Below are 26,730 nucleotides of genomic sequence, written 5' to 3'. Positions count from 1 at the left end.
ATGGGATATGACACGGCGTTTGCCGCGCCGTCGCATGGAGGAGTTTAGCCGAGGCCATTTTGTCAGCAACCAGAGGAGGAGTCATTGCCAGGGAATGGGGGGTTATTGAGATGCAGCATGCAAGGCATCATCAGTGAGGATACAGCAGAGTTCCTCTATCGCCTATAGAGTATTAAGAATTAATATGATTGACATGAAATAGAGATGGAATAGACTGTTCGCAGATCAAATACCCATCTCACCTGTCAAAACCTCTCATTTCGTACCCCAGAAATGGACCCCGAGTCCCTGTGGGAACCCCCATGGGGACACCATAACGTTAATAACAACTTAACCTTAATCGACCCCATAAAACCTCCCATTTCAGTGCTCTCACTCGGATTTCTCTCCGCCGAATAGCCAAGAAAACAGGACATTCGATCCTGGATCAGGAATGGCGCCTCGCCTCGGGGTATCGACACCGAAGTCATTGACCTTTCGCTGCCATGCGGGGAAGACACGACTGATTGACCAGTGCCCCGTGGGGAAGTACCACCGAGATATCCCTGCCTGATCATCGGACCTGGTGTCCACAGACAGAATGCGGAGTCTTTATATTTATCCTGCTATCCCTCCCCTCCCCATTATTTTCTTTCCCCAGATCTGCATTCGAGCATCTCTCCTCCTCCTCCTTTTTCATTCTTCCCTCTGACAAACTCGAAGCAATGGCGCCTCCGAATGAAACAGCCCACGTGGAAGACGGGCAGAAAGCTCCCGTGCACCACACTGAGTTCTCCGGCTACAACTCACAGGTCGAGCTCATCGAGGCCGCCGTGGCTGCCAGTGATGCAGAGTGTCTCCTGCCCAAGAAGGAGCTGTTCTCGCGATACTGGCCTGCTGTGACGTTCAGTATGCTTCTGAGTGTTGCTTTGGTCATGGAGGGTATGGATGTTGGTCTTATCAACAACTTCTTCGCCCATCCTGCTTATCTCAAGCGTTTCGGTTGGCCTGACGCCAATGGCGATCAGCATATTTCTACAAAGTGGCAAGGTGCCATTGGTGCTGGAAACAACTGTGGTTCTATCATCGGTCTTTTGATTAACGGTTACTTGCAATCACGATTCGGTTCTCGACGTGTTTACATGGTACGCTATTTCTCATCGCGTCTGATTCGACCCCCTTGCTAATCTCACTAGTTCGCCATGGCTCTCATGGCCTGCACCATCTTCGTCCTCTTCTTCGCCGTCAACGTCGAAATGCTCCTCGTCGGTAACCTCCTTTGCGGTATCCCTTGGGGTATCTTCCAGACCCTCACCACCGCCTACGCCGCCGAGATCTGCCCCGCCGCCCTTCGTGGCTACCTCACCGCCTGGGTCTCCATGTGCTGGGGAGCCGGAAGTTTCCTCGCTACTGGTGTCCTCCGTGGCTCTCTCGACCTCAAGGGCGACGCTGGATGGCGAGTCCCCTACGGTCTTCAGTGGATGTGGATTCCTCCTCTGATCACCGTCGCTTTCTTCGCCCCCGAGTCTCCCTGGTACCTCGTCCGTCGCGGTAAGCTCGAGGCTGCTGAGCATGCTCTCCGCCGCCTTGCTCGCAAGGGTCACTACACTGATGAGTCCATGGCTCAGACTCTCGCTCTGATGAAGCACACCAACGAGATGGAGAAGGTTGAGGCTGAGGCTGCTAGCTTCAAGGACTGCTTCAGAGGAACTAACCTTCGCCGAACTGGTATTGTTTGCATGGCTTGGGTCATTCAGATTCTCAACGGTCAATCTATCACCAGTTATGCCGCCATCATGCTCAAGTCTATTGGTATGAGCAACACTATGGCTTTCAACTACAACATGATCATTCAGTCGGTCAACATCATCGCCACTGCTGTTGCCATCTCCCTCATGGGTAGAATCGGACGTCGAACCTTTTACTTCTATGGTTCTTCCGGTATCGGTGCCTGCATGTTGATCATTGGTATTCTCGGCTTCGTCCCCAAGGTCGACAGTGTCGCTATCGTCACAGCTGCCTTCCTTGTTGTCGTCCAGTGTATCTTCAAGGTCTCTCTCGGCCCTACCACTTACGTCGTCGTCGCTGAGACCGCCTCCAACCGTGTTCGTGCTCAGACCATCGTCCTCGGTCGTGCTGTCTACGTCTGTGGTCAGATCATTGTTCAGCAGCTCAACCCCCGTATGCTCAACTCCAGCAGTGATGCTTGGAACTGGGGAGCCAAGACTGGAATGTTCTACTTCGGTCTCTGCTTCATCTGGGCTGTTTGGATCTTCTTCTTCCTGCCCGAGACCATGAACCGTAGCTTTGCCGATCTTGACTACCTCTTCCAGAAGAAGGTCAACGCTCGCAAGTTCACATCCACTCCTGTTGACTGTAAGTTATCTCCAAACTCTATTGATCAATCGTTACTAACTATAGAACAGTGTTCGAGATTGTCGGACCTGACAGGACTACCGATAAGCTTCAGGGTATTGAGGCTGTCACTCCCGTCAACACCAACACTGCTGGCCCCGAGATCGAGGGAACTAAGAAGCCTTAATTGTTCGATGATACTCTGAGTTGATGTAATGGATATTTGGTGATGATTGGCATGACTAGCAAGCGATGTTGATGCATGGGTCCAGCCTATAGCGCAATTTTATTACCTGAGAGACTTTGAATACCCAAACATGACACGACTAGCCCTTGTAAACTGTGACACTCTTGTATAGCGATGAGCTGTTCGCCTTAAATTTAAAGCTTAGGCAGCCGACGCACATGGCGGGCATAAAATCATCCTTTATAAATAGCAAATTCTACTTAGAAGCTTCCATTATCGTCATCTGCTCGTAGGGCTTTGCAAAGAGAGAGAGGGAACTTTCGCCAAAGCTGATGAAGCATTCGAAGGCATACGCACAAGATTAAATTAGGTATTGATGATGCTTGTGTGAACCTTACAAATTCTTAGGAAGATAGGTTGTAGAGTCTTATGTTAAACTTTGAGGAGAAGCCCTGAGACCTTTGGGGATGACTGCCGCTTACAAGGTTAAGCTTTATATATATCCGTGTTCTAGAGATCAAAGCTCAATATTGATAGGTATAAGGATGCTGACGTCTTGTTCTTTTCCTTCGACTTTTCTTCCTCATTCCCGTCGACTCCCTGATATTGTCACCCGAGCTTTATACTTGGAGGCACAGCCCAAGATGATACCTGTCACACACTATCCTATTGCCGTTGGCCTTCCTGTCACCGCGCAAGATCCTTTCGCCCCGCAGCGTGCTTCGGGCGCTTCTGTAGATGCATATCTAAAGGCACGACGCGCGGCGGACTTGATCTGTGCATGGGACACAACACCGGCAGACGTCGTGATGCAGCAGATTCGCCATGATTCACAAATCGAGAGACAAATTGGAAGGGAGCCACTGATCCCCACTCGAGAAAAATGTCATTCTTTGCTTACAAGACCTCGAAAGGACCAAATATCTCACTGTCCTTCCGAGCCTTCGATGTCACAAAGACTGCCTGATGAGGTTCTCTTGATGATTGTCTCCTGCCTATCGGATCCAGATGACAAACCGTCGCTTTTCGCTTTTTTCGCCCTCCGTCAGGTCTCTCGCCGATTTAGATGTCTATTGCAAGCAGAAGACTTTATCACACATCCTTTCTCTCGTGAAGGGTGCTGTCAACAGTGTTCAGATGGTTGTCAAGACAAATACACATCACCAATCTGTCCACCGGGTGGCCGCCATTGCTTTGACTACAAGTCCGTGGGAGAGATAGACAAAAGGGGACCTATCTTCGAAGGGAAATGGGGCGTTGGAGGATTTGGGGACTTCATAAGAAGTTACACCACGTGCAAAGACTGCCAGGAAAGTCGAGAGGGTAGGGTAAAGGCAGGTTACTCGACGACTTGCAAGTTTGCGCCTTGCGACTCCCAAGAATACCTTCATTGCCACTCCTGCGATGCGGATCACCCTTCCTCGTGCTTTTCCAAAGACCAAGCAAAGCTGCCGGAGGGGCGAGTCTGCATTGCAAATGAGGGCCATATCCGAATTTGCGAACACAAAACACTGACCCGAGCCGACATAAAACTTCTATTGCCAGATGAGGTGCCTGAATATAGGCCGGTGTTCCTAACGAGCTGTGAACATCCCGAGCACAAGGTAACATGTAACGACAACTTCGATTATACCGATCAGACCCCGAGGGTATTTGCTACAAACCCTGACGGCCTTGGTATTATGATACATATTCTATGGCAAGGGCATTCGGGTAGCGATCGATCTACCCTTCACAAAAGCGGCTATATACATAGACATAAGCTCAACGACTCACTGGGAAGGATCAGGCAGAATGGAGGGAGTCTGTTGCTGCCACAGCGTGGCCCTAATACGCTACCTGAATGGAACGTAATCTCCGAAATAGACTGCTCAGAGGTAGTATCATCAGAAGAAGACCTTATCAAGCTCCGTGGTGGCTGGGGCTACACGAATCGCCAAAGACGACACAACACGGCTGTTCTAGGCCCTGAAAGGATAGCATGTGGTCACTGCAGGTACGACAAGAGCTGTATCGTTGTTAACTACCATCGAAAGATACCCTTCTGGAATCAGTACTCGAGTTGGGCGTCTCACGCGTGGTTTCATGCCATTGACAGGAAGTCATACGTGTACAATGGACCTGCTGGCGTGCCCGAGACCTGCGATGTGGGCACCTGTCGCAATAGCTATATGGGTAAAGAAGATCAGGTTTATATCATGTCAGAAGTCGTCAATTTCCCCTGCGCGGCAAAGAGCAATTTTATGTATGGGGACAATAGGTGTGAATTGGTGGTCCAAGAGAAGCAGTCCTGCGAGAATTACGGACGAATACTTGAATCATTCGAGGATCATGATGTTGAGGAGCTTGAAGAAGCTCTCGCCCCAAGAGAACAAGCGGCCCGCTTTAGCTTGTTTCAGCATTTGCAATATGGACGAGCTGGGTTCTCGAGCGATTGAGACCCAACTCTCTGGAGATTATGGAACTCATCACAAGCACAGCTGTTAGTATAGTCGCATGTCATGTTGAGGCACCAAAAGTGTAACTAGATATAGTCTGGATAAAATTGATAATGCCCCGTAGTTGAAAATATCATCAACCTCTCGAGATCGCTCCACTTATTCCTCGGGCTTTTGACCGTATACGGTGGTTCTGTATAGATATATATTAGCCTCAAGAGAAAAGTTTTCAAGATTGCTGAGGACGTACACCAACACGTATGAGTGAAGCTTTGGGTTCAACAGCTCTTTACGCATCTCCACGAGGAAGACCTGCGCTTTTTCATACTCCCACTAGAGTTCAACTTGTTAGCGTATTCATAACATACCAGGCAATAAAGACATACTCCTAAAAGCTCTGTCAAGCTGCGGATGGAGAAGCCTTCCAGTCCCTGTAGCAAGAACTGTCGGTTCCATGCACCCCACTGCTTGAGATCTTTGTCTTTCGCCCAAGTACCAATGGGTACCTTGACCTTCTTCTCGGTGATGTTCTCCAAACCTGCCTTCTCGAATACGTCGGCGGGGTTCCAGAAGAAGGGGTTGCCGACTTTCTCTGCTACTTGATTAAAGATATTGACCCAAGTTTTGAGCGGAGATTCAGGGCTCATGGTGTCATCGTCAGCCCTGGCGTCTCCCCAAAGTTCAACATGCTCGATCCAGCCACCTGGCTTGAGATGTCTGTTCAGTGTTAGAGATGGACTTGTATAGATGAAATGGAGTGTACGATCTACCTCTGGGCCTTCTTCAGGAGCTCTGTCCAATCTGGGACGGTCCCTGTCATATAGCGAATGTGAATGAAGTCGAATTTGTTCTCGGGAAATGTCCATTCTTTGTTAATATCGTCAACTTCGAATCTGCAGTTGGGCGGGATAAAGTTTGGTTGAATGGGCGAGAGATCAACACCAATGACTTCAGCTGATGGGTGCAGGTCTGCCATATCACTGATTTCATCAGTACATTTGAGGTACTCTGCCAGTGCCATAGTAACTCACATGGCCCAAATACCAGTGCCGCAGCCAACATCAAGTATGTTCTGCAATAATCAGTACAGAAGGATATGGCCAGATAGGTGGCGACAAACCTGCGGGTTCTTGCCGATCGGAGCTTCATACAGCTTACCGTCGAGGACTGCACGAAACAACTCGTGACTGAGGTTTGTTAGAAAGAATAAGATTGGAACCGTTTAGAAGTGAGACTTGCATTAAATCTTCGGCCTCTTGCTGACGATCGTCATTCGCTCCCCTAATTGTGTGAGAAATAATTAATACCTACGAATTCTGAGGGCTCACCAGTAGGTTCCATCGCCATATGCATGGAACCGTCTACCATGAACCCACTTGTAGTTCAAAATAGACGAACGCAGCGACTCAGTATCACTGAGATCCGTTCTGGGCCATATTAGCGAAGCCTACCCCAGTGTCAGTGCATGCCATCTTACGATAAAGAATACGTAGAGTCAGAATCAGTATCCTGAAAGAGTACATCAGCAGGGGAGCAGAAACTACACAAAAGGTTGTGACTGACAGGCTGAATGAATCCATCTCGTGCCTGCTGCGCGGGGGTCTCAGCCTCCACAGCCTCGGGCGGAGACCGAGGAGACTGAGGAGACTTGTCAGGAGATTTTGGCGAAGACATCGCGAGGATAAGCGAAAAAGGCCAAGAGATCTGGGATCTGACAGGTGAATGTGTTGGCCTCAGTCTGACTGCAGCTTGCAGAAAGGTAAAACGGTTGGTTTGTGACAGAAGAAAACTCAGATGGCGGTCAAATTATTTATCTCGCATTGCCTGACTCCCCCACCTATTTCATGCATGGGTGAAGTGTTCTGTGGGGAGGAGGTGCACTGTGAATGGGCCGTGAGAGTTGCGATACTACCCTGCCATTGCGATGATCTTATCCGTTTTAATCAACAACCCCATACTTGCATCTTTACCTGGATTGCCTGAGAGTACAACGATAGAGATTCAGAGACGAGGGCTCAAAGCAAATTGGTATTGGATTGATAGATGCGAGTGCCATGATATACAGTAACGTAAAAAGATTTAAAACTAATGCCTATTATTCCAGACGGTCAAACTTAAGACTGTCAGCGCATCTTGTCGCGGCAATATCAAGCTTGCGGATATTCACTGGCTTGCACCGCATTGAAGGTGGATGCCGAAATAAGAGGGAAAGTTGTAAAATCATCCAAAGAGTAAGTATTTATCGCCAACTATTGTTTTATGTCTCGTCTATACGCGATTGTCAGCATTTAAAATGGAACAAAGACTCCCAAGCTTACCTGCATTGCGATTGCTAGAAAGTCTTTCTATGTTTAAGAAGGTTTATTTCGCATGTCCTCATTTCAGCAGAATAGCCTCCGTCATCTTTTGGAATTTGGTCAGTTTACAAAGTTTCAGATGAGTGAGAGTATGTACCCGATTCATCGTCATCACTTCCGTCAGACTCATCATCCTCGCCAGAGTCGTCGTCCTCGTCGTCCTCGTCATCTGTTTCATAATAAGGATTCCAATGCTCTTCTCTTGGTCAGTACTTGTCTTCAATTGGATTGGTTTGCGTACCTAAGCTGTGCACTTCCTGTAGCAAGGCAGGGAAGATGCTGTTATAGTAGCTGCCGAGGATAGCGAGTATGAAGACGCCGATATAGCAGATAATGTATTCTACAGTCATGGTGAAGTCGTGTGGCTCTTTAGAGACGAGTGTTATCTTATTGCTGAGATGTAGAGAGAAGGTGAGAAGGATGAGAAGAGCTGAGTGATCTTATTGCTGAGATATTGGCGTACTGCAAAGGCAAGGGGAGAGAGATAAGAAAGAATAAAATGGCAAATCATAGAGGGGAAAGGCTTTTTATGTAAGTGACTACGTGGAGTTCCATGTTCGAAAGGATAATGAGTGTCTGATGAGGACAGAGATTCCAGCAAATGAGTGTCCTCGGACGGTATCATTGTCAGAGTTAGAATTCAAGTATAAGGTCTTCCAACAAGCTACATTTCATCAGCGAATCGATGGAGCCATTTGGAATGAAATACCTGGGCATAAGCTTCAATTTGAATGCATCCGATAAACCTTGCCAGTCATCAGCCACCCATCTCGATGGTAATCAGAAGTTTCTTCCTTAGGCTGCTCGAATCACTGGTGAACAAATTTTAATTTGAATCATGACTCGCCCATGTGACCCCGCCAGTTTATGTGGGAAGTTAGAATGCTGCCTGAACTGTGTGTATGAGAGTGGCATTCAACTTACTCGCCTCCACCAAATGTTGGCCAATGTGCGCTTATCGTGTGAGGCGCGTGATGTGAGCCATCAGCTGTGGGGTCTATCAACTCAAAATAACACCCTTATCAATGTCAGTCCGGGCAGTATACCAGCTGCCCAGCACAATTTCCCAAGAGAGTGCTATGGTACACTTCGACCACTTTGAGAAATATGGCTTATGGCGGGGKGCATACAGAGCACCAAACGACATTCGCACGAGAGATAGACTCAATAATATCTGCACTACTATCGTAGGAGATAAAGCTGAATGCAAGTATAAACTACAACAAGCACGTGTTCCAGTACTCGTTACCAACGATACTGGCATGCAGAATCAGTTCAATACATTCAAAACTTTCATATTCGTGTTTTGCCTCACGTTTCGAACCTGAACGGCTTGGCCTTATCCCATTCCCCCAATTCATAATGAATAAATTTGACACTCACTGCAAGACTCGAAGAATCAGAGAAGTACAAACCGTGGTCTTTGTAGTTGACCCTTTTAGCCTAAGACAAGGGAGATTACAAGAGTTTAAGAATGACAGGTCTCAGAAAACCATCGCTTATCGGGGAAGGCGCCTTTCAGCCCTGAAAGTGGCTCATTTTCATGATGAAATGTGCTATGAAAAATATGTCGGCACAAGCCACTTCCTTGATGTATCTCGTTGAGATATCATAAGCCTTAACTATCAATCACAAGCCACTTCCTTAAGCTGTCTAAATGCAGCACTCGTGACAAGAACCATTCTCGCATTTATTTCCAAACATGACTCAACTCAATATGAAGAGTCTACCTCGTTGTTAATGATAGATTCATCCCTGCATACAGTAATCTCGAGCGGCGGTCATATCTTGCCCGAAGGATTGGTACAGGCTGTCCCTATAGTGATGCTGAGACACATAGCAGTGGACGCCATGTCCATGTCGACGTAATATGAGGAAAGGAGGCGGGGAATTGGCAACTTCGGAAGTCGCACCGATTGTGCCCGTAATAAGCAGCCAAAAGAAAGGTCCTAGCCAGCAAATGCGCCCATGTGTTGTTTGAGTGTTCATGACGTTTGTGGCCTCGGGGCTGAAACCGCTTTGAACCCCTCACCCTGATCACTGTGCCGATCATAAATATGGCCTAGCTCGCCCGTATTTACGGATAGCAAATGTTTAGCAATGAATGATATCGCTGCCATCCTGGGAGTAAACACCACTATCGAAGCCGTGGACACCGAGAATGCGGCTTTGGCAGTGCACTATCACATCTTGACCCGCCTCGTGGGGACGTGTTTGGTTATATATATAGCTTGGCAATATTTATTGAGAATTGGAGCGCTATGGAACTCTCAATTGGAGCCTCCGATGCTGCCATATTGGATCCCTGGTAAGAGCTCGTCTACTTTCAGCCAAAAGTCTAACACAAACTTGCAGGCATTAGCCACAATATTTCATTCTTTAGAGATGTCGAGAAACTATTGGTTGCTGCAAGGTCAGTACTCACGGGGTTGTTAAACCACTAGTGCTCATCACCACCAAGATCATATTTTAGGATCCCTGCACAGCCCTTCAGTGTCTTAATCGGTGGTCGTCGGATGTACGTGATTCTTGACCGTCGCGATATTTCCGAGACCCATCAGAAAACGAAAGAGCTGCACTTTGATGCCTACATCGACCAGTTCATGCAATATGTCTCAGTCTCCAAGGAAGCCAGAGATGTCCTATGGGGGGCTACCGTTACCGAGACCTCATTGTCAGTTCCTAATTCTCTTCGATCGTGGATACGTACAGATATGACCCGAGCTTCATCTCAAAGATTCTTCGACGAGTGCTTATCAGAGCTCAACAGCGTCATGCAACAAGGTAGCCCCCTCACAACAGGGAATAGTAACGAACACGACATGTTCACGTGGGCTAGCGACATCATGGTCAGAGCTTATACCAAGAACTTCTTCGGTGCTGCTCTTATTGAGAATTCGCCCGGACTTGTCGACGACTTTCGCGGATTTAATCGTCAGACATGGAAGCTACTCTACAAGTACCCAAGGTTTCTATCGAGGTCAGCTTGCGACTCGAGAGACGCGGCTATCGACGCTCTAGAGCGATATTTCGAAATGCCGCAGGGCCAAAGACTAGATGCAGCTCCGTTTATGATATAGGCTGAGAATGAGATGCGAAAGCATGGAATAAGCAACAGGGATATTGCTGCCGTTCTGTTCCAACTATACTGGGCGTGAGTAAATAAAGCTGTGTCTGAACTAAAACTGACATCGTGCAGCATGAACGGAAACCCATCGGTCTTTGCGTTCTGGCTTCTTGCCAGAACTCTATACACACCTCATCTCAAAGAGGACATTAAGAGGGAGGTCGCGCCAGCTTTCAAGAATGGTATGCACCAGGAGCCTGATGTTGAATATCTAAAAGGTTGTGCCAAGCTCAACGCGACATACCACGAAACAATGCGACTCCACAGCAGCTCATCCAGCTTTCGACGCGTCGTCCAAGACACGACAGTCGCCGGTTTCCAGATCAAAACTGGTAACGATGTAATGATGCCGTATCGGCAACTCCATCTCAACAAGGAATACTGTGGCGAAAGTGCGGAGCAATTCGACATCGACAGATTCGTCCAGGACCCGAAGTTACGTTCCGCCAGAGAGTACAATCCATTTGGTGGCGGTACGACATTATGTCCAGGAAGGCTTTTGGCGCGACAGATGGATTTGGTTTATCTTGCGATCCTTGTCACGCGTTATGATATTGGGATTGTTGGGGGATGTGAGAGCCAGCCTTTTCCGGAGGGGAATGATAAGCTACCGTCGCTGGGTATCATCTCTCCGAAACCGGGGCATGATGTTAAGATCTCGGTGAAAGATGTTAGGGTAGACTAACAGCCAGGTACTTGTATGTATTGAGTTCTTGTATGTATTAGAAGTTCTTATCAAAGTTGCCACCTCAGACCACTATTAAATCACTCATCTCTTCAATGTAACGCTGAGCAGCATCCAGACCGAGCAGAACTCGACAACCTACCACTTCTCACAAGGCCCCTGCTCAAAGTCTCCAATAAACAAGCTTAATCAGTTTAAGAAGCGGCTGGATGCAACATCTCCAACCCTTAATTTTCAGCTCTGACTACCCCTGTAACCATGGCGCGTCTTGGCACCACGACTATCAATCCCCGACGAATCATCATCGGCGACAGACGAACTGGCGTCAATATTGGCTGCGTCCAGACCTTGCGCTTGGGGAGAAATGATCATATGCCGTGATATGCACTGGCGTTTTGTTCGCAGGGCTGAATGGGAGCATGTTGGGCTGAATACTGGTAGGTAGTCCTGCGACTTATAAACAGATTTAAATCCAAGGACTTGTTCAACAAAGCCGCATTCTGTGAGACGTTACTCAAGTCCAATTTCTTTCTGCCAAAATGGTTTATGGTGATAAAAATGCACCGAATTGCCAAGTCCCAACGGGACTCAGCTCGCTCCCCCGCAAAGACTGCAATGCCACTATTCTCATACTCCTACCTTTTATCGTCAATCATCTCTCGGCGATAGTCACGCATCTCACGCTCGGTAATCGCAAAGCAAGAAATAAGTTAAAGTTCTGGGACTACAACCATCTTAACGGGTCCCCAAAAGAAGCCTTATCATGGACGCCCTATAACACTCTGGCGACCATTGCCATGACGGTGGTACAATGCGTCGTGAGCGCCGTGGCTGTCAAAGCTTCCGGGCTGAATGTCAGCATCGGGCCGCTCATCATGTTTTACCTGACCAAGCCTCGTGTTGGGTGGGTGGTTGTCATGCTATCAGCTTGCTTCTATGAACCTCTCACCGATACAGCCACCGATGTACTCTTCCAAGAATGTGTGCTGGGCGTCTTGGCACTTCCTGGTGCGCTCATGTTCTTGAGAGTCAGTGGCTTTGGGGAGATGCCCGACGGTTGCGATACATATGACATGTACGATAATTATGCGATGGGCACAAACGGTGATGCCAACCTTTTCCTGCGCAGCGGGTCAAGCAGCCTTGTCGCATGCGGTGCGATCCTTTTGTTTGTTGGCATTTCCATGCTTTGGAAACGTCGCTTTCTCAAGAGGCGTCTTGGCCTATTGGCCATGATCCCTTGCACAGGCGCATTCGTCTCTGCTTGGGTTCTCTGGATCGGTAAGACCACCAATGATATTGCAGTGATTGAATGCTAACAGAACTAATAGGCTTTGACTATGCTGTCATGAATGGAGACTTCTGTATTTCGGGGTCGGCTATCGGAACTGTATCTGCCATATCTATCATTTTCCCCATTCTAAACGGTCTTTTGCGTGGCTGGATTGGATATCCTGGTGGAGGGTACTACCCGTATTAAGTTGCCGTCTGTGTTACGAGTTCCATATTGCCCAATCGACCTTGTTTATTGATGTAATATTTTATGTTTGAAAAGCTAAATCATTTTCGCTGAACACAGATCTTTTTGGAAGGCAAATGAATAGCTACGTCACACGAGCTGAGAATCATGCTTATGAAAACTTTTCTGAAGCTGCACATCAGCATAATTTCTAATCTCTTATCTCTCTGCACAACTCGGCGTCTCTCAAGACTCTCATTGGGCGTCGCCCGGACATCTTGTGCAACTCAAGTGAGACATTGCCTCGTGATCGACAGCGCATCAGAATGAGGGGGTTCAGATCTCCCAGTAATCATTTTCTTTTCCCCGATCCTCCATTTCTTCATCAAGCGTAGTGTTACAGTTTGACTTGTCGTGCACACTTTGTCGATAGCAGCTTTCTCGACGTAGCGACCACCACCGAGTTTTCACCCGACGGCTTGTCCCTCGTATCACAAACACGCCAAAATGTCGCGTGCCTCCTCAAGCACAGCCAGCAATGACGATGCTCTCGAGCTTGAAGCCGCTGGCTACGTCCAAGCCATGCCGCGCCGCTTCTCGCTCTGGTCCTTGGGCGCATTGTCATTCACCCTGACCTGTACATGGCTCGGGACCGGATCTTCAATCGGAATCAGTTTAACCGAGGCGTCTTCAGCTGGGACTTTATGGTCGTTACCTATCGCTGGGGTAATGACTACCATCGTCTCGCTGGGTATGGCTGAGCTTGCATCTGCGTATCCTGTTGCTGGAGCGCAGTACTATTGGTCTTTTATGGTTGCGCGAGATGACTACAAACCCTTCGCATCATATCTGTTAGTACCAGAATTTAGTTATACGTTGATGTACTGACGTGGATGACAGAAATGGCTGGATGAGTGTCATCGGATGGTGGCTTGCTTCAAGCTCAGTCTCCAACTTCGTCTCGTCCATGATCCTCGACATCGTCGGCGCATGGTATCCAGACTGGGATCAAAAGCGATGGCACCAGTATCTGATATACGTCGCTCTCATTTGGATCGCCACAGCCGCCAATATCTTCACAGCGCAGTGGATTCCTCTTTTCAACAAGATGGTCTTCATCCTATCTGTCCTGACTCTCAGCGCCACGACGATAACACTATTTGTCGTGACGAAAGACCATGCGTCACCGGATTTCATCTTTACCGATACTACTAACCGAACTGGCTGGTCCAGCGACGGATTCGCATTCATGTTAGCGGTAGGTAATGCCGTTTATGCATTTCTAGGCAGCGATTGCGGAGCTCATCTTTGTGAAGAGATACCCAATCCAGCCAAGAACGTGCCCAAGGTCATGATATATCCGTTGCTCATGGGCTTACTAACCGCGTTCCCTTTTGCAACGTCTCTCATGTATGCGATCTCTGATTTGCCAGCCGTACTCAACACGACGACTGGGTTGCCGCTGTTCGAGATCTATTATCAGGGCACAGGGTCTCGACCAGCTGCTTCAGTGCTGATGTCGCTGTTTGCCTTCTGTTTCTTCGCCAATCTTGTGGCTAATGGTAAGTCTCCTTCTTGTGACAAAATCTGCGCTAACTCTATAGCGACAACTTCGTCACGCACGCTCTGGGCCGTTTCGCGTGACGGCGCTTTGCCATACTCACAATTCTGGGGTCGCGTTCATTCAAAGTTCCAAGTTCCTGTCAACGCACTCCTTCTTTCTGCTGTCTTCATTACTGTTAGTAGATATCTCCGAATTATGCGGTTTTGGTCTCACTCACAATTCCTTCTAGCTGTACGGTCTTATCTTCCTCGGTTCTTCAACCGCTTTTTCTGCCATGGTTAGCGCCGCCATCATCTTTCTACAAACTTCCTGCGTCATTCCCCAAGCCGTCCTCCTTTATCGAGGACGTGATCGTGTCTTGCCAATTCGATACTTCAGTCTCGGCAGATACGGCGCTGCCATCAATGGAATCTCAGTCGCATGGGTAGTATTTCTCGATATTCTGTATTGCTTCCCGACTACCATGCCCGTCACGCCTGAGAACATGAGCTATGTGTCAGTCGTCTTCACTGGACTGGTAGCGTTTGTCATAGCCCTCTGGTTCGCCACCAAAAAGGGCTCCTTTACGGGGCCTCAGATCAATCTGGATCTTCTGAATGCCAGACGCATGGCTGCTGTTCAGACTTTGGAGGGCACTCGCCCGACGGCTGAATACCATGCACTTCGAAGTTCGGAGGTCGTCAAGGAGGATTAGGCTGCACAGTAACATTTACTCGTATCGTGAGTTTCCACGAACAACGGGTGATAGAATGTTGAACGTTACGATCTTACTCTGGCGACACAGGTGTATCATCCTATTGGCTTAGGTTCCATAAGTGCCGTTATATATCTATTCAATACGAGGTTAACTGCAGCTCTAAGGATCATTCTTGATCAACTAGTCTGCGGCTGAATAGAAGCTTACTTCCAATACAACGTAGCATACCAAAAGAACTCGCACTGCCTTCCCAACCAGGTAATACCCGACCCTAGTGGGGTTATAACTGTAGCATTATTCTTTTTCACACCGCAAAAAACTCATCAACTCCACATCGTGAAAGAATTCTCCGGACCCTCGGGTGTCAGCCTTAGGCCTCATAGGGCGCTAATGATACGACTTTTCGAGTCATTCGGGAAGCGGAAATATTTGGCTGATCCACCTGTGCCGCTCCGTGCCTCATGCCAAGACGTTCGGTTATTTCTACAAACGAACCAACCTTACCTTGGCGATGGTCGTTATTGGTGAGAATGTGATTTTCAGGGGACTTTTTGTTGGCGAGGGCGGCAGCAGCCTAATTTGCCCTGCATTAGTCCTGCGAGAATGGGATGGGTATGGTCATTGAGAGATATTTCATGCTCGGCGAGGTTGAATCGGAGGACCATACTCATGATGAAAATCTATATAAAGAGAAATCTCCATGATCAGTAGACAATTTCTCAAGCTCGTTCAGCCATTCATACAACAAGTTCAATTTCAATAACTTGACCATCAAAATGAAGTTCTCTATAATCGCTACCCTTCTGTCCACCAGCGCAGGTGCCCTCGCCGACGGCCCCAGCGCTACAGCCAAGAAGGCCACTGCCATTGAGTCCGTCAAGGGCGACAATGGCATCACCACTCCCCTCCCCATCCAGCCCGGCATGGTTGACAACTGCGACGTCTTCTACTACGTCAAGCCGGGCGATAACTGCCTCAAGATTTCTGCCCAATTCGGTATCTCCTTTGACCAGTTCAAGGAATGGAACCCTACCGTTGGCGAGGACTGTCTCAGCCTCTGGGCCGACGCCAACGTCTGCGTTCGCACCATTGGCTTTGAGTACCCCGAAATTGCTGCTTGTTACGGCAGTTCGAGTATTATTCCTTGGGGTAATAACAAAGTTGCTGCTGCAAAGGCTGCTAAGGAATGGTGCAGCAACGGCGCTCAAGGTGTTTACAACGTTGGTGAGAAGAGGACCAAGTGTGTTGACGCCCCCTCTGGTGATGGCAAGTTCGTCTTTGAGATCTACAACGAGTGGGGAATTCGGCAAGGAAATCCTACCTGGGATTGTGAGAAAAGGATCCTTCTTCCCATTTCCAAATGCCCCGCTGGAGGTCAGGGACGTATTCAGAGCTGGCACACAGAGTAAGTCTTCCCACTGACATCTACCAATATGAGTTAAGCTAATATCCCATAGGACCTCTCTTCAGAAGGGCAAGTGTTAAATCTTAGACGACCATTCTTGACGAACGATGGCTCGAGAGCACCCTATCTCCCCCATGTTCTACATCAGGAGCTGCTCTGAGCAGTCCCAGTCTATTGAGACAAATCAGTGATGATCTGTCGACTGTATCCCTTAGATTGTGGTTTTCCATTTTCATAGTACATAATATGATGTTTTCTATTACCTGCCAAACCTAGTGCCGCTACTTCCTTCTGTCATACTATTTGCATAATCACAGCCTTACCCATGAGCTGAACATTCCACATTTCGTTCATTGGAGCTGAATTCACCAAGTTTAGCTGCTGGCCTTCAACAGACGCAATATTTGGAATGAATCAGCATCTGCATATAATCGTTAAGTCCCTTCTTTCCCTGAGGCTTTCCCAACGTCGTCATTGTAGGCATCTCCGTCAAGCTTGCATTGTCTTTCATTAATCAATAAACCCAGGCGGCGTTTATCTATGCTTTTGGGGCAACTGCCGGTATCGTCTCTTTCAATACTATCTCTGAGATTCTGACGGAAGCTCCTTACAACTTTAGCACCACCAATACCGGCCTTGTCTTCTTCGCTGCTCTAGTAGAAGATACCATTGGTTGGTCTATTGGTGTGCTAATCGATCGAGTCGTCATTGCTTTGGCTCGACGAAATGGTGGTGTCAAAGAACCTGAGATGCGACTCTACACGCTTGTTCCTTGCTTAGTCTTCGCTTGCCGTTGGCTACATGCTCTATGGCTGGGGTGCTCCGACAGAAGCTCAATGGATTACCATCGCCATCGGTATCGGCGCCATGATCTCACATCAGGTTGGAGCTTGCACGATTGCCACTGCATATGCGATGGACTGTTTCCCTGGAGCAAGTCGTTCAACCGATTCCATATCAAGAAGAAGACTGACAATCCCAGATATCTGGAGAGCTAGTCGTTGTACTAGCTATATGCTCCTCAATAGTCAATTCCGCCATCTCGTACTCTGTCCAGCCGTTTATCGAAGCAGCCGGCTATGGTTGGACTATGACTTGCTTTGGTATCATGATCTTGCTATCGGTTCTCGCCGCTCTTCCTCTCTTCGTTTTTGGAAAAAGATGGAGGGCCGCCAAAGGGCCGAGATACTACAAGTTCTGAGATGAGGTTGGGGGTTATACCGACTAGCACAAGTATAAGTCTTGGCTTACAGCCAGCTTGATCCCCAGTTACAAAGGGTGTTAGCCAATTTCATCGCCACATTTAGAACCGATGATTGATTATCTGAAGAGCTAAGCACGTGTCTAAGAAATATAGCTGAATCTTTCAATATACAGAAACTAAAAGCTATAGTTTTCTTTTATTCTCTAAGAGAAAAGAGAAGGGGTCAATCTCAACCACCACCACCCCTTTATCAGGTGGATTAACATAAGAATCTGAACTGATAGGTCTTCGCCGCGATGGCCATAGATTGGCGATCTTGAGGAAGTCCTGCATGTGCAAGAAGACATCTTGTCGTCGGCAGAGGCCCATGATCTGCCTACCAGTAATATCGTCGCCTGCCATACTGATCAAAGAGGAACCAAGGTGGGACTTGGGTAGGTAGGAGTTTAAATGCGTTTGCGACTAAGTAGTTAGTAACCTGGGCAAGTGTATTTTTGGGACCTCGGATGCTCTTAGACTCAGCCTCTTGCTCAGCATCAGCCAGGATATTCATAATGGGCTCGTTTGTCTCGTTCGTGACTTCATTAACCCGCTGACCGACACGTCTGGTATTGAGCGTTCTAGGCTAATTGCTTTGTATCCGAAAGACGAGAAGCTTATCCATATTGTAATCGACACGAATTCTTTGAAGACTCGCATGTCTTTGGGCTTATCCAACAACTGCAAAGGCTCCCTATCCACACCGCCGTCTGCGGTCTGTAAGCCACAGACGGTCATGGTGACGCTAATATTTCCGTTCACGGTCCTCTAAGTCTCGAGAGCTAAGATTTTTGTTGTCACTCCATATTGAGAAGCATCATGCCGGAAGCTGTAGTGCCAGTTGTGGTGGGACGGTTGCCTAACATCACGCTCCTCGGCAGGCCCATCAATCCACAGGAAAAGTTGATAAAGACAAAATTACTTGGCGTAGCGGCAATAAAGCGTGTGGTTGTAACCACATCTATCCTTTGTAAGATTAACCATTATTTCAGTGTCTAAACCCCGACATTAGCAACGAGAGCGGATAGAATTCCAGTATGTTCAGGCGACACCCGTGCTACGGTCAGTTTCGTTGAAGAGCTGGTCGTGATCAGGAGGTTTGGATGGGTCTAGAGGCACAACCGCGCTACTTCCTTGCTTAACAAGCATGGCACCGACCACGCAGATACTCTTTGTGAAGACGAGTAGCACCGTCATTTGGGGTTTAATACCGAGGCCCCCAAGGTAGACAGAAGGCCAGGCAGAGTGTCGATCAATATCAGCATTAAAGCGATCACCTTTCCAAGTTGAGACAATGGCGGAGAGATTTGGCGACTCCAGAACGTGGGTCTCAGTAATTTATCGTGGGCTTTGGTCATACTGTTAAGATCCAGCTGTCCCGGTGTCTCGACTTCTATTGTTAGTCTTGTGGCGGCGTGGTGGTTTGAAAAGAGTGTTATTGCCAATCCACTACGCTCACCATATGTCAATTCACACGTACTGCTGATGGGATAGGATGCCAGTATTGGTAATAATATGGTCTACAGCAATTCAAAGGCAGAGGCGCTCACCCATACTGAATTTAGCGCTTGAGATGATCTCGTTGATTTGATCGATAGAGATATGGCGGCCTGGAGTAAGTTGATAAAAGGAGACATCTTTAAGATGCATATGGATACTCAACTTCTTACTGTAGTAATTATTTGGGCATTTTGGTATAATTTCTAAGTTGTAAGTCAGATGTGTTTTGTGTAGTTGAGACTTGTAGCTGAGAGCTCTTTTCGGCATATTGAAGTCGGTTGAGGCACTCAGGACGTGTTCCCAGGCTACCAGGAATGGACTGATTCCTTCTAACAGTTCATTATACGTCGAAGCATACCCTGCATCAGTTTCCCTTCAACTGTTGCGCGACTAGTCTTAAATGAAAGATACAAGATACCCGTTCATACTTGCATCACAAACGAGTGGCGCATATAAGGGTTGTCGGATGGTACCGCTAAGGTTGACGATTGGGACCGGGACTCTGTATGTAACCTAGATAGGTCTGTTCTATGGAATCCTTTGAAGAATATCTCCATGCTGGCAGGCTGTGTCCATGCAAGTTTGTGCTTCGCAGTCAATGTCAGGGAGAGACCATGATTCTCAAGGGCTAGAGATGGGCAACGTTGATGCTGAAGGGTATACGTTGGATGGGTGTGAAGGGAGACGGTCAGTCAGCAACTGCCGGCAAAAAATGGGGAGGCTCTTTTTGCCGTGAGCATTGTGAATAAACGGCCTGATAAGATGGTTTGGATAGTTGTAGCAATGCCAAGTTCTCACGCCCTCGAGAGGATTCCAATGGTAGTGACAGGGTCTCCGCCAAGTCTAATCAAGAATCAGCCTCAAGGGAGTGTCAAGAGTGCTGAACTCGGGGTTTCGACAGGAGCCTTTTATGAATCATGTTGTGGTTTTTCTTGCCTTTCTGCCCTCGACGGCAGTTAGTCCTCGGCGGCGCCTCCATTGGCACCTCACAGCAGTGACCGGGCCGTGTGAAATGTTCTGGCTATGGTGATCTCATATGTGATGCTAAGAGCTCCCGGAGACTTGTAATGAGGCCGTTTACGAAGCATTGGCATGACGCCTTCACCATTATGGCATAATTGCCGAATTCAAGAGATATCGCTCATCAACATTATTCAACCCAATGCGAGACTTCTCTCTCTCTCTTTTTTTTTTTTTTTTTTTTTTCTTCCAAAAACAGTGCTTTCTCGTCCCCTGTGGCAACATTTAGGTCTGAGTGTCGAATCAACGGTGTGGGTTCTCGTAGTACGGCTTGGTCGGATAATCTGTTACCGTGGAGTTTGATAGAAAGACAATTTGTATCATAGGCTAATGTCAAGTAACTCTTCTTAAGTCCTCTCTCAGGTATTTGGCTGGTACCAAACCATCGCCCGAGCTCTCTCGAGAGTCAGCGTGGTTCTTGTCGCCGGAAACAGCGAGAGTGGAGCCAGGGAAGTCATTTCTAGAGACACAGCCAAGGAGCTTGAGTCCAGCAGGGATCCCCAAACATCTGGTGATGGTGTTAGTAGCAAAAGGAGTACAGTTGATAAAGCGAGTAGGGGCTAACTGAACATCGACCATGCTGCTCGTGGCGAGGGCGAGGGTCTGGGCAGGGCGAATCTGGAGATTTCTTTGTACAGAGAAAACTGTTGTCTGTTCATGTGAACATCAAGTTACCCGAGAAAGGTTTATTTTACGTTTGCAAAACACTACGGCTGAACAACATTGCATATCATGCTTTGTTCGGATATTTGATGAATCTGAAAATGATGTCCTGATTGATCCCTCACGAGCCTTTGTCTCTAACAGTCTTTGAGAGCTCACGTGCCAAATAACATCGTCGTATCCTGGACGAACGGTGAGTCTTCTATGTTGTCAGCCGTGAGCAAATTCACCTGACGCTACTGCGTAGGGACCCATATTGCTATCTGCTATCTTCATTGCCGCTTGAAGACTTCTTGAACTGGATAGTGACAGAGATCGGGTCAGAAGCGTGTGGTGGAAGTCGGTGTGGTTGATAGAGCTGTCCCTTAGTTCGTCGACCTATTGGGTAGCGCTGGGTAGCTGACTTTTGTGGTCAGGATTTAGTAGATACAGAATGTTGCAGAGCATAAATCCGTGATGGATTAGGCAACTTCATCTAGGTACGATGTCTGAGTCGGGGTGTGAACGGGCAAGCGAATTAGAGCGATCGCATACGTCTATTGGTTTTTGGACAAGACGCTGCCGCTGTGCAGTTTGTTTTATACCGCTGTAGAATACCGCTGAGAGTCTTCAGGGAGTAAGGGGCTACTGTGCTAGGCCACCGAAGTTTCTGATGCTCGAGGCCCTTCTGTGGATCGAAAATGCCGATGTTCATATCGAAAGTCGCTCCTCTTCCTTTCGGGTGGCGGCACTGGCAGCATCTGTTAGCCATCTTTGAATAGCATTCATTGTCTCCTCTGGCAGTGGCAGTTTTAATCCTCATCTCAGAATGACAGTGGAAGCTTGGGATTGCTCCTTTTTATTGATTTCGAGCTCCCAGACTTCTCAAGATTCTTTTCTTTCTTATCATCCAACACTTTACTTTCCCGTCTATCAATAATAACTTACCACCTCTCCATACGTCATACTCTCTAGTCAACCCTTGATCTACCCTCATCCGATACGGCTTGCTGTACGAACCGCAATCATGTGTACCAATTTCCATGTCTCATTGTACTGCCGCCGATGCGGTGCGTATATTCGAAGTCATGATGAGTTCAAGGAATGCGCGGCCCGTCGTTTGGGTGGCGACAGACGCCATCCACGCCCTGCTGAAGAGTACCGCACTATGCACATCCGCTGGGACAGCTGCCGGGCATGCATGACTGAATACGAAATGTATCAGCATTGTCTGCGACAGGGTATCCCGTATCCCACTCCCAATCCCCCCTTCAACTAAGGGATTCGACGCCCAGTGAGATGAAGACCGGACACCTGGTATCTTATGGCACCACAAGTTGACGGTGTATCAAGATATTCATTGTTGATCCGTAAGTGGCTAAAATAAACATTTTCATTTGAGTGGCTGGTAACAATCACACAGATGGTCGAATGCAGCCGAGAACAAATCTTTGATGTGAAATGGGCAGACCCGACTGCGTTGAAGATACCAACGGCGACTTGATACGATAAAAGAAAAAACAACAAAAAAAGACGAAAATATAAAACCCGAAAAAAAAAGAGACAACCCAATACTGATGCGAAATCAGCAAAGACCTGGCTGACAGGCTCACACGAACGACGAGGAATTGTGATGGATGATAAGACTGGAAACACAAAAAAAGGAGAAAAATACAAAACCTACCAAAAAAAAGACTGCAAAAAAAAGGTACTGGAAGTGGAGGGAATATCCTTTAGACCATAAAATAACAAAATACAAAAAAAGTTAAAAACAAAACATAATGTGTCTTGCTTGAAGGGTTAAAGTGCTGCTCGTAAATGATTTTGAATGTTGCTCCTGCTATTAGTTTAACTAGATATCTGACCTTATTCCACTCCCTTAGCTTCCTAAGATTAAGGAGTGCTCTCACACTACTACAGAATCCGCTGGATCACGAAGGGTGAATCGTCTTGATCTATAATAAGTGAATGATGCTGCAACGAGTATGAGAGGTCCTTCTGAAACAATCATAATGCCGGAGATATGAGGCGCAGGGGCGCAAAGTGTTCAAGGTCGAGTGTCTCAGCTCCGCCTTTAATTCAAGGCCTTCAAGATATCTTCCCTTGCAGCTCTACAACTCATAGACTTAACCCACTACCTGGATGACCATTCATCTTAAGTTGCGCATCAAGCAGCACAATATCCTGTTAACCAGTGCCTCCACAATATCCGTTGTACGCCAGGGACTAAAAACGAGGGCGACCCTGGTAACTGAACAACTTAGGCACTACCCTGGAAACCAGCTGTTTCGGTGAACGCCCATATCAACAACACGGGTGTTCAAATGTTCGATTGAACACCTTCATCCCTCAAAATCTCGGTTAGTTCCCCCTGTTGATTTTATCTCGATTGACTCATCACAGCAGTTCACAGACTGGAGCATTATACGAATATGTCTCCAACCCCAACCCACCCCCACCACCCCTCGTATACGAAAGCACGCGCAAGTAACTGAAACTACCGACATTTCTGTACAGACCAAAAGAAGTGCTAGCTATCATGAATCACAGAGAAACACAAAAACACAACTCACACGGCCCGAACGACTGCTTCCTCTTGCCAAAATAAACACCAATAGATCGACGGACGAGAAATAATACCACGATACGTTCTAGAACCGCCGCCAATTCTGCGGGCTTCTGCTTTACGGACCATGACTTCATCTCGTGTGTCATCAGCTTCCCTAGTAGATGTCGCTACTAGAAATGCTTTGCCAACGAGTGAACGCTTCATCTTCCTGATTCACAGAGAGTCACCACAGAACCAAGGTTGTTGAGATTTCGCCCAAAATTGATGAGTTCTGTGAGTACCTCCCAACAAACCTTGACCAGCCTCTATCCGAAACACCTTAATCTTTTCGAGGGTCCTCTCACGCGCCTCTTCCGCCAAGAATTTATGTTTCCATCCAAAGTGGGAGCTCCAGATCATCCAACCACTAATGTGGGCTGGCAGTTAGCAGCTCGAACACCTGGACTATTCCAAAAGTCGATACGCAGATACAAAGATGAGACGGGAAAAGACTCCGTCAAACGAGCTACAATACCCATGCCCTGGGAAAGCCATAATGCAATTCGATCATGACTCTGGCGGAAAAAAAGAAGCCACCTTTGCATAATGGTAAAGGAATATTGGCTTGTGCCACCACGGCGACCATACGCGCTGGGCCCTGCATTATGTTCAAGCGGAAGCTGACCAGTGTCAATATCATCCCATAAGACACGACCTCGAAAGAGAAGCCATCGTGTGGCAGCGACTTAACGCCTGAGGCTATGTAACACACCTCAACTAGGAAACCTTTGGTTCAACGAGAGACGAGGCGCAACAGTTTAACCCCCCTACACAACTGGAGCAGACAGAAGTTCTGAAGTATACAGCTCTCCTAGAAGAGTAAGATACGGAAATAGAGTCAATATAGCCTATTTCATGGAGAATGTTTATGTACGGAAATTGACCCGCTGCCAAAAGTCATATTCATTGAATGCTGAGGTCAGAGGATCAACAATCACGATCAGAATAAACAGGTCGAGTAGGATGCTCAATATGTCTCCAAGTATCATATCTTAAACCCATCTAAGTAATTGGATTAAGGTAGGGTCTAATTCCTGGTTGTTTGAATTTCCTCCGAGGCTAACGTCTATTCCATCACCTCACATCAGCAGACAAGCAATTAAACAGAAATAGAACGCGGAGTGCGGGATTTGTATCCCGTATTGGACTTTAATTGAACCATAAAGTTTGTGGATCCTGATTGGCACAGACAAAGTGCCCTCGTGCATTTTGGCGCTAATCAGCACACCAGGAGGTCCAAAAAACGTGGATCAATCCCGGTATATACTGGGGCTACGCACCAACAACACAACCAACAGTATTTCAAGACAACCAACAACAGCACATTATCCCATCTTTAAGAGAACTTAATATAATTTTAACTGTATTTATTTATACTATATATAACTTTATTAATAGCTATATCTAAGAGATTAAGCTTCTATATTAAAGTCTATTTACTTATCCTAAAAGCTAAATTAAATAATTTTTTTCTTTACTTAATTCTTATTTCTCTATATTATTATATATTTAATAAGTAAGCTTTATAGCTAATACTTACTGCTTTTTAAGCTATAGCTATTAATTAAATTATTATAAAAGTATATTATTTTAATTTTAATTAGAAGATTTATCTTTATAAAGGCTATATATATATTACCTTTAGAAGCCTAAAGTTAATTAGTATTTTTTAGTATATTAGCTTAATATATCTTATTAAGATATTATAAGCTTTAACTATTAATTAACAGCATGTCGTCAAACGAGCGTTGAGCCTTTTGCGCAGATAAGAAAGGCAGTGCGTCTCCTGTTTGATGGCCTGTCAACCCATCTCTCTCCAGAGTTCTTCCTCTTTCTACCACGTAGTGAAAACGACCAAAATATTCGTCTTCCGCCCCAACTCAGCCATAATGGTTCACTTTATCAAGACAGCTTTCTTGTTTATTTCAATCCTCGGTCTTAATGAATGCTTCATGAATGACCCACCCAACAGGCCACCACGCGCAGGCAAACGTACCCATCGCGGCTGCTACCAAGGCCTGTCAGACACGGCCGACCCAGTCGTCAAGGTCAAAGGCGACAAAACCAAGAACACATGGACTGCCTGCGGCCAATACTGCCTCGCCAAAGGAAAACCCATGGCTCTGGTCCAAGGCGAAGACTGCTACTGTTCAGAAACCATACCGAATCGACGCAAAAGTGTCGGGGGCTTCGGCCATTATTGTATGGACCCTTGCCCAGGCAAACCAACTGACCTTGTCGCCTGTGGTAGCGAAAGGTTTGGAAGTTTCAGTGCTATCAATACCGGTCTCAAGCGCGAGCTTTTCCCTGATCAGGATCCGTTGCCTGATGATCAGATACCAGATTGTCTAGGCTGTACCTTCAAGCTACCCAGCGATGCCGTGGTTCTGGGCGAGGCCAGTGGTGTTCAGAGCTGCCGGCGCGCTTGCAGATATCTGAAGTCGAAGACGTTGATGTTGTACGACAAGCAGTGCGTTTGTACGAACGCTACTGTGTCAGAACATGGACTTGATCGCGTCCCAGAGGAAATTTGTTCTTTACGATGGGCTAGAAAGCCTTGTGGTGGATATTCGTATTCCCTCCGCTCTGCACTTTTCAGCGTGTATGACGCGAGTGAGCCCGAGAAGCCTGCACCAGATGCAACTACGCCACAAGACGCAGCGTCACCCACCCATACCCAGCCTGCCAAGGCCGCTACGCCAACTTCCTGGCGCTCAGTTGGGGAGCTTATAGAGGATGCGGATATGCAAGTTCAGCTGCAGTTACTGATCCTTGAGGGAGAAGTTTGGGAGATGTTTGCGTGGATGGGTCGCTTCATGACAAAGCTGGTTACGCCGAGGGAAGGACATGAAGATGATGATAGAGAGCTTGACTTACAATGATACTCTGCAAGGAGATTCATGGACTGTAAAACTCCATGCTTGGAGGGTGCACAGCTAGTACTGGCTACCTACGCAAAGCCAGAGCTTGGACGAAATATGCCATGCATTCGAATGACTCCATCTGATAAAGCCTGCTTGTTTATTATTTTAAATTAATAACTACCTTACACTTGCTTAAACACGGCCTCAACTCTGGAATCTGTTCCTACTTATGTATTTTATCTCGGTAAAAAAAAAAGAATTTGGCAATTAAGGAAATTAACAAAACAATGGTTCCGCCCGGGATCGAACCGGGGACCTTCTCGGTGTGAGCGAGATGCCATAACCAACTAGACCACGCAACCATCGTATGATTAGTCACTGAGAGAAGACAACAGCTACTGCGCAACATGATCGTGCCGGAATCTTGGGCAAATCACCAATACAGTACCAATCGACAGGCTACGGAAATGACAAGCACCCTGTGTGTCAGGAGCGTTGAAAATGAACCGTGTACGAAGGCAAGGTTTACTTGTCGTGAACCCATTTCGCGTTTGCGTGAGCAGCCAATAACAGGTGGGGCCACAATCGGCGATCTCCAGG

General features: G+C 47.2%; 9 protein-coding genes and 1 non-coding gene across 10 annotated transcripts; 7 read left to right on the top strand and 3 right to left on the bottom strand.

The window, feature by feature from the left end:
- Nucleotides 1-704: 704 nt before the first annotated feature.
- Nucleotides 705-2,521, top strand: FMAN_06651 (uncharacterized protein; the record flags this gene model as incomplete). The annotated part of the gene is made up of 3 exons (XM_041826540.1): nt 705-1,124; nt 1,176-2,355; nt 2,406-2,521. The coding sequence occupies 3 exons, from the start codon at nt 705-707 to the stop codon at nt 2,519-2,521; spliced, it is 1,716 nt and encodes a 571-aa protein (XP_041677593.1).
- A 644-nt stretch (nt 2,522-3,165) lies between these two features.
- Nucleotides 3,166-4,959, top strand: FMAN_06652 (uncharacterized protein; the record flags this gene model as incomplete). The annotated part of the gene is made up of 1 exon (XM_041826539.1): nt 3,166-4,959. One exon carries the CDS (start codon nt 3,166-3,168, stop codon nt 4,957-4,959), a length of 1,794 nt encoding a protein of 597 aa, XP_041677592.1.
- Nucleotides 4,960-5,118: 159 nt separating this feature from the next.
- On the bottom strand, nt 5,119-6,633 carry FMAN_06653 (uncharacterized protein; the record flags this gene model as incomplete). The annotated part of the gene is made up of 10 exons (XM_041826538.1): nt 5,119-5,152; nt 5,210-5,292; nt 5,346-5,676; nt 5,730-5,939; nt 5,991-6,031; nt 6,080-6,146; nt 6,199-6,240; nt 6,288-6,386; nt 6,437-6,468; nt 6,523-6,633. 10 exons carry the CDS (start codon nt 6,631-6,633, stop codon nt 5,119-5,121), a joined length of 1,050 nt encoding a protein of 349 aa, XP_041677591.1.
- Nucleotides 6,634-7,381: 748 nt separating this feature from the next.
- On the bottom strand, nt 7,382-7,666 carry FMAN_06654 (uncharacterized protein; the record flags this gene model as incomplete). The annotated part of the gene is made up of 2 exons (XM_041826537.1): nt 7,382-7,512; nt 7,558-7,666. 2 exons carry the CDS (start codon nt 7,664-7,666, stop codon nt 7,382-7,384), a joined length of 240 nt encoding a protein of 79 aa, XP_041677590.1.
- Nucleotides 7,667-9,416: 1,750 nt separating this feature from the next.
- FMAN_06655 (uncharacterized protein) lies at nt 9,417-11,128 on the top strand (the record flags this gene model as incomplete). Its single annotated transcript, XM_041826536.1, has 5 exons — nt 9,417-9,624; nt 9,672-9,729; nt 9,778-10,383; nt 10,435-10,470; nt 10,516-11,128. The coding sequence occupies 5 exons, from the start codon at nt 9,417-9,419 to the stop codon at nt 11,126-11,128; spliced, it is 1,521 nt and encodes a 506-aa protein (XP_041677589.1).
- A 797-nt stretch (nt 11,129-11,925) lies between these two features.
- FMAN_06656 (uncharacterized protein) lies at nt 11,926-12,608 on the top strand (the record flags this gene model as incomplete). The annotated part of the gene is made up of 2 exons (XM_041826535.1): nt 11,926-12,409; nt 12,460-12,608. The coding sequence occupies 2 exons, from the start codon at nt 11,926-11,928 to the stop codon at nt 12,606-12,608; spliced, it is 633 nt and encodes a 210-aa protein (XP_041677588.1).
- A 486-nt stretch (nt 12,609-13,094) lies between these two features.
- Nucleotides 13,095-14,845, top strand: FMAN_06657 (uncharacterized protein; the record flags this gene model as incomplete). Its single annotated transcript, XM_041826534.1, has 4 exons — nt 13,095-13,438; nt 13,488-14,149; nt 14,192-14,325; nt 14,381-14,845. 4 exons carry the CDS (start codon nt 13,095-13,097, stop codon nt 14,843-14,845), a joined length of 1,605 nt encoding a protein of 534 aa, XP_041677587.1.
- A 779-nt stretch (nt 14,846-15,624) lies between these two features.
- FMAN_06658 (uncharacterized protein) lies at nt 15,625-16,333 on the top strand (the record flags this gene model as incomplete). Its single annotated transcript, XM_041826533.1, has 2 exons — nt 15,625-16,253; nt 16,306-16,333. The coding sequence occupies 2 exons, from the start codon at nt 15,625-15,627 to the stop codon at nt 16,331-16,333; spliced, it is 657 nt and encodes a 218-aa protein (XP_041677586.1).
- An 8,822-nt stretch (nt 16,334-25,155) lies between these two features.
- FMAN_06659 (uncharacterized protein) lies at nt 25,156-26,148 on the top strand (the record flags this gene model as incomplete). Its single annotated transcript, XM_041826532.1, has 1 exon — nt 25,156-26,148. One exon carries the CDS (start codon nt 25,156-25,158, stop codon nt 26,146-26,148), a length of 993 nt encoding a protein of 330 aa, XP_041677585.1.
- Nucleotides 26,149-26,418: 270 nt separating this feature from the next.
- On the bottom strand, nt 26,419-26,492 carry tRNA. The gene has a single exon. It is a non-coding gene; the product is annotated as a tRNA-Val (tRNA).
- Between the last annotated feature and the right edge of the window lie 238 nt (nt 26,493-26,730).

This window comes from Fusarium mangiferae, assembly GCF_900044065.1.
Source record: "Fusarium mangiferae strain MRC7560 genome assembly, contig: FMAN_scaffold002, whole genome shotgun sequence".
NCBI classification, from domain to species: domain Eukaryota; kingdom Fungi; phylum Ascomycota; class Sordariomycetes; order Hypocreales; family Nectriaceae; genus Fusarium; species Fusarium mangiferae.
This window is presented reverse-complemented; position numbering and strand designations above follow the sequence as displayed.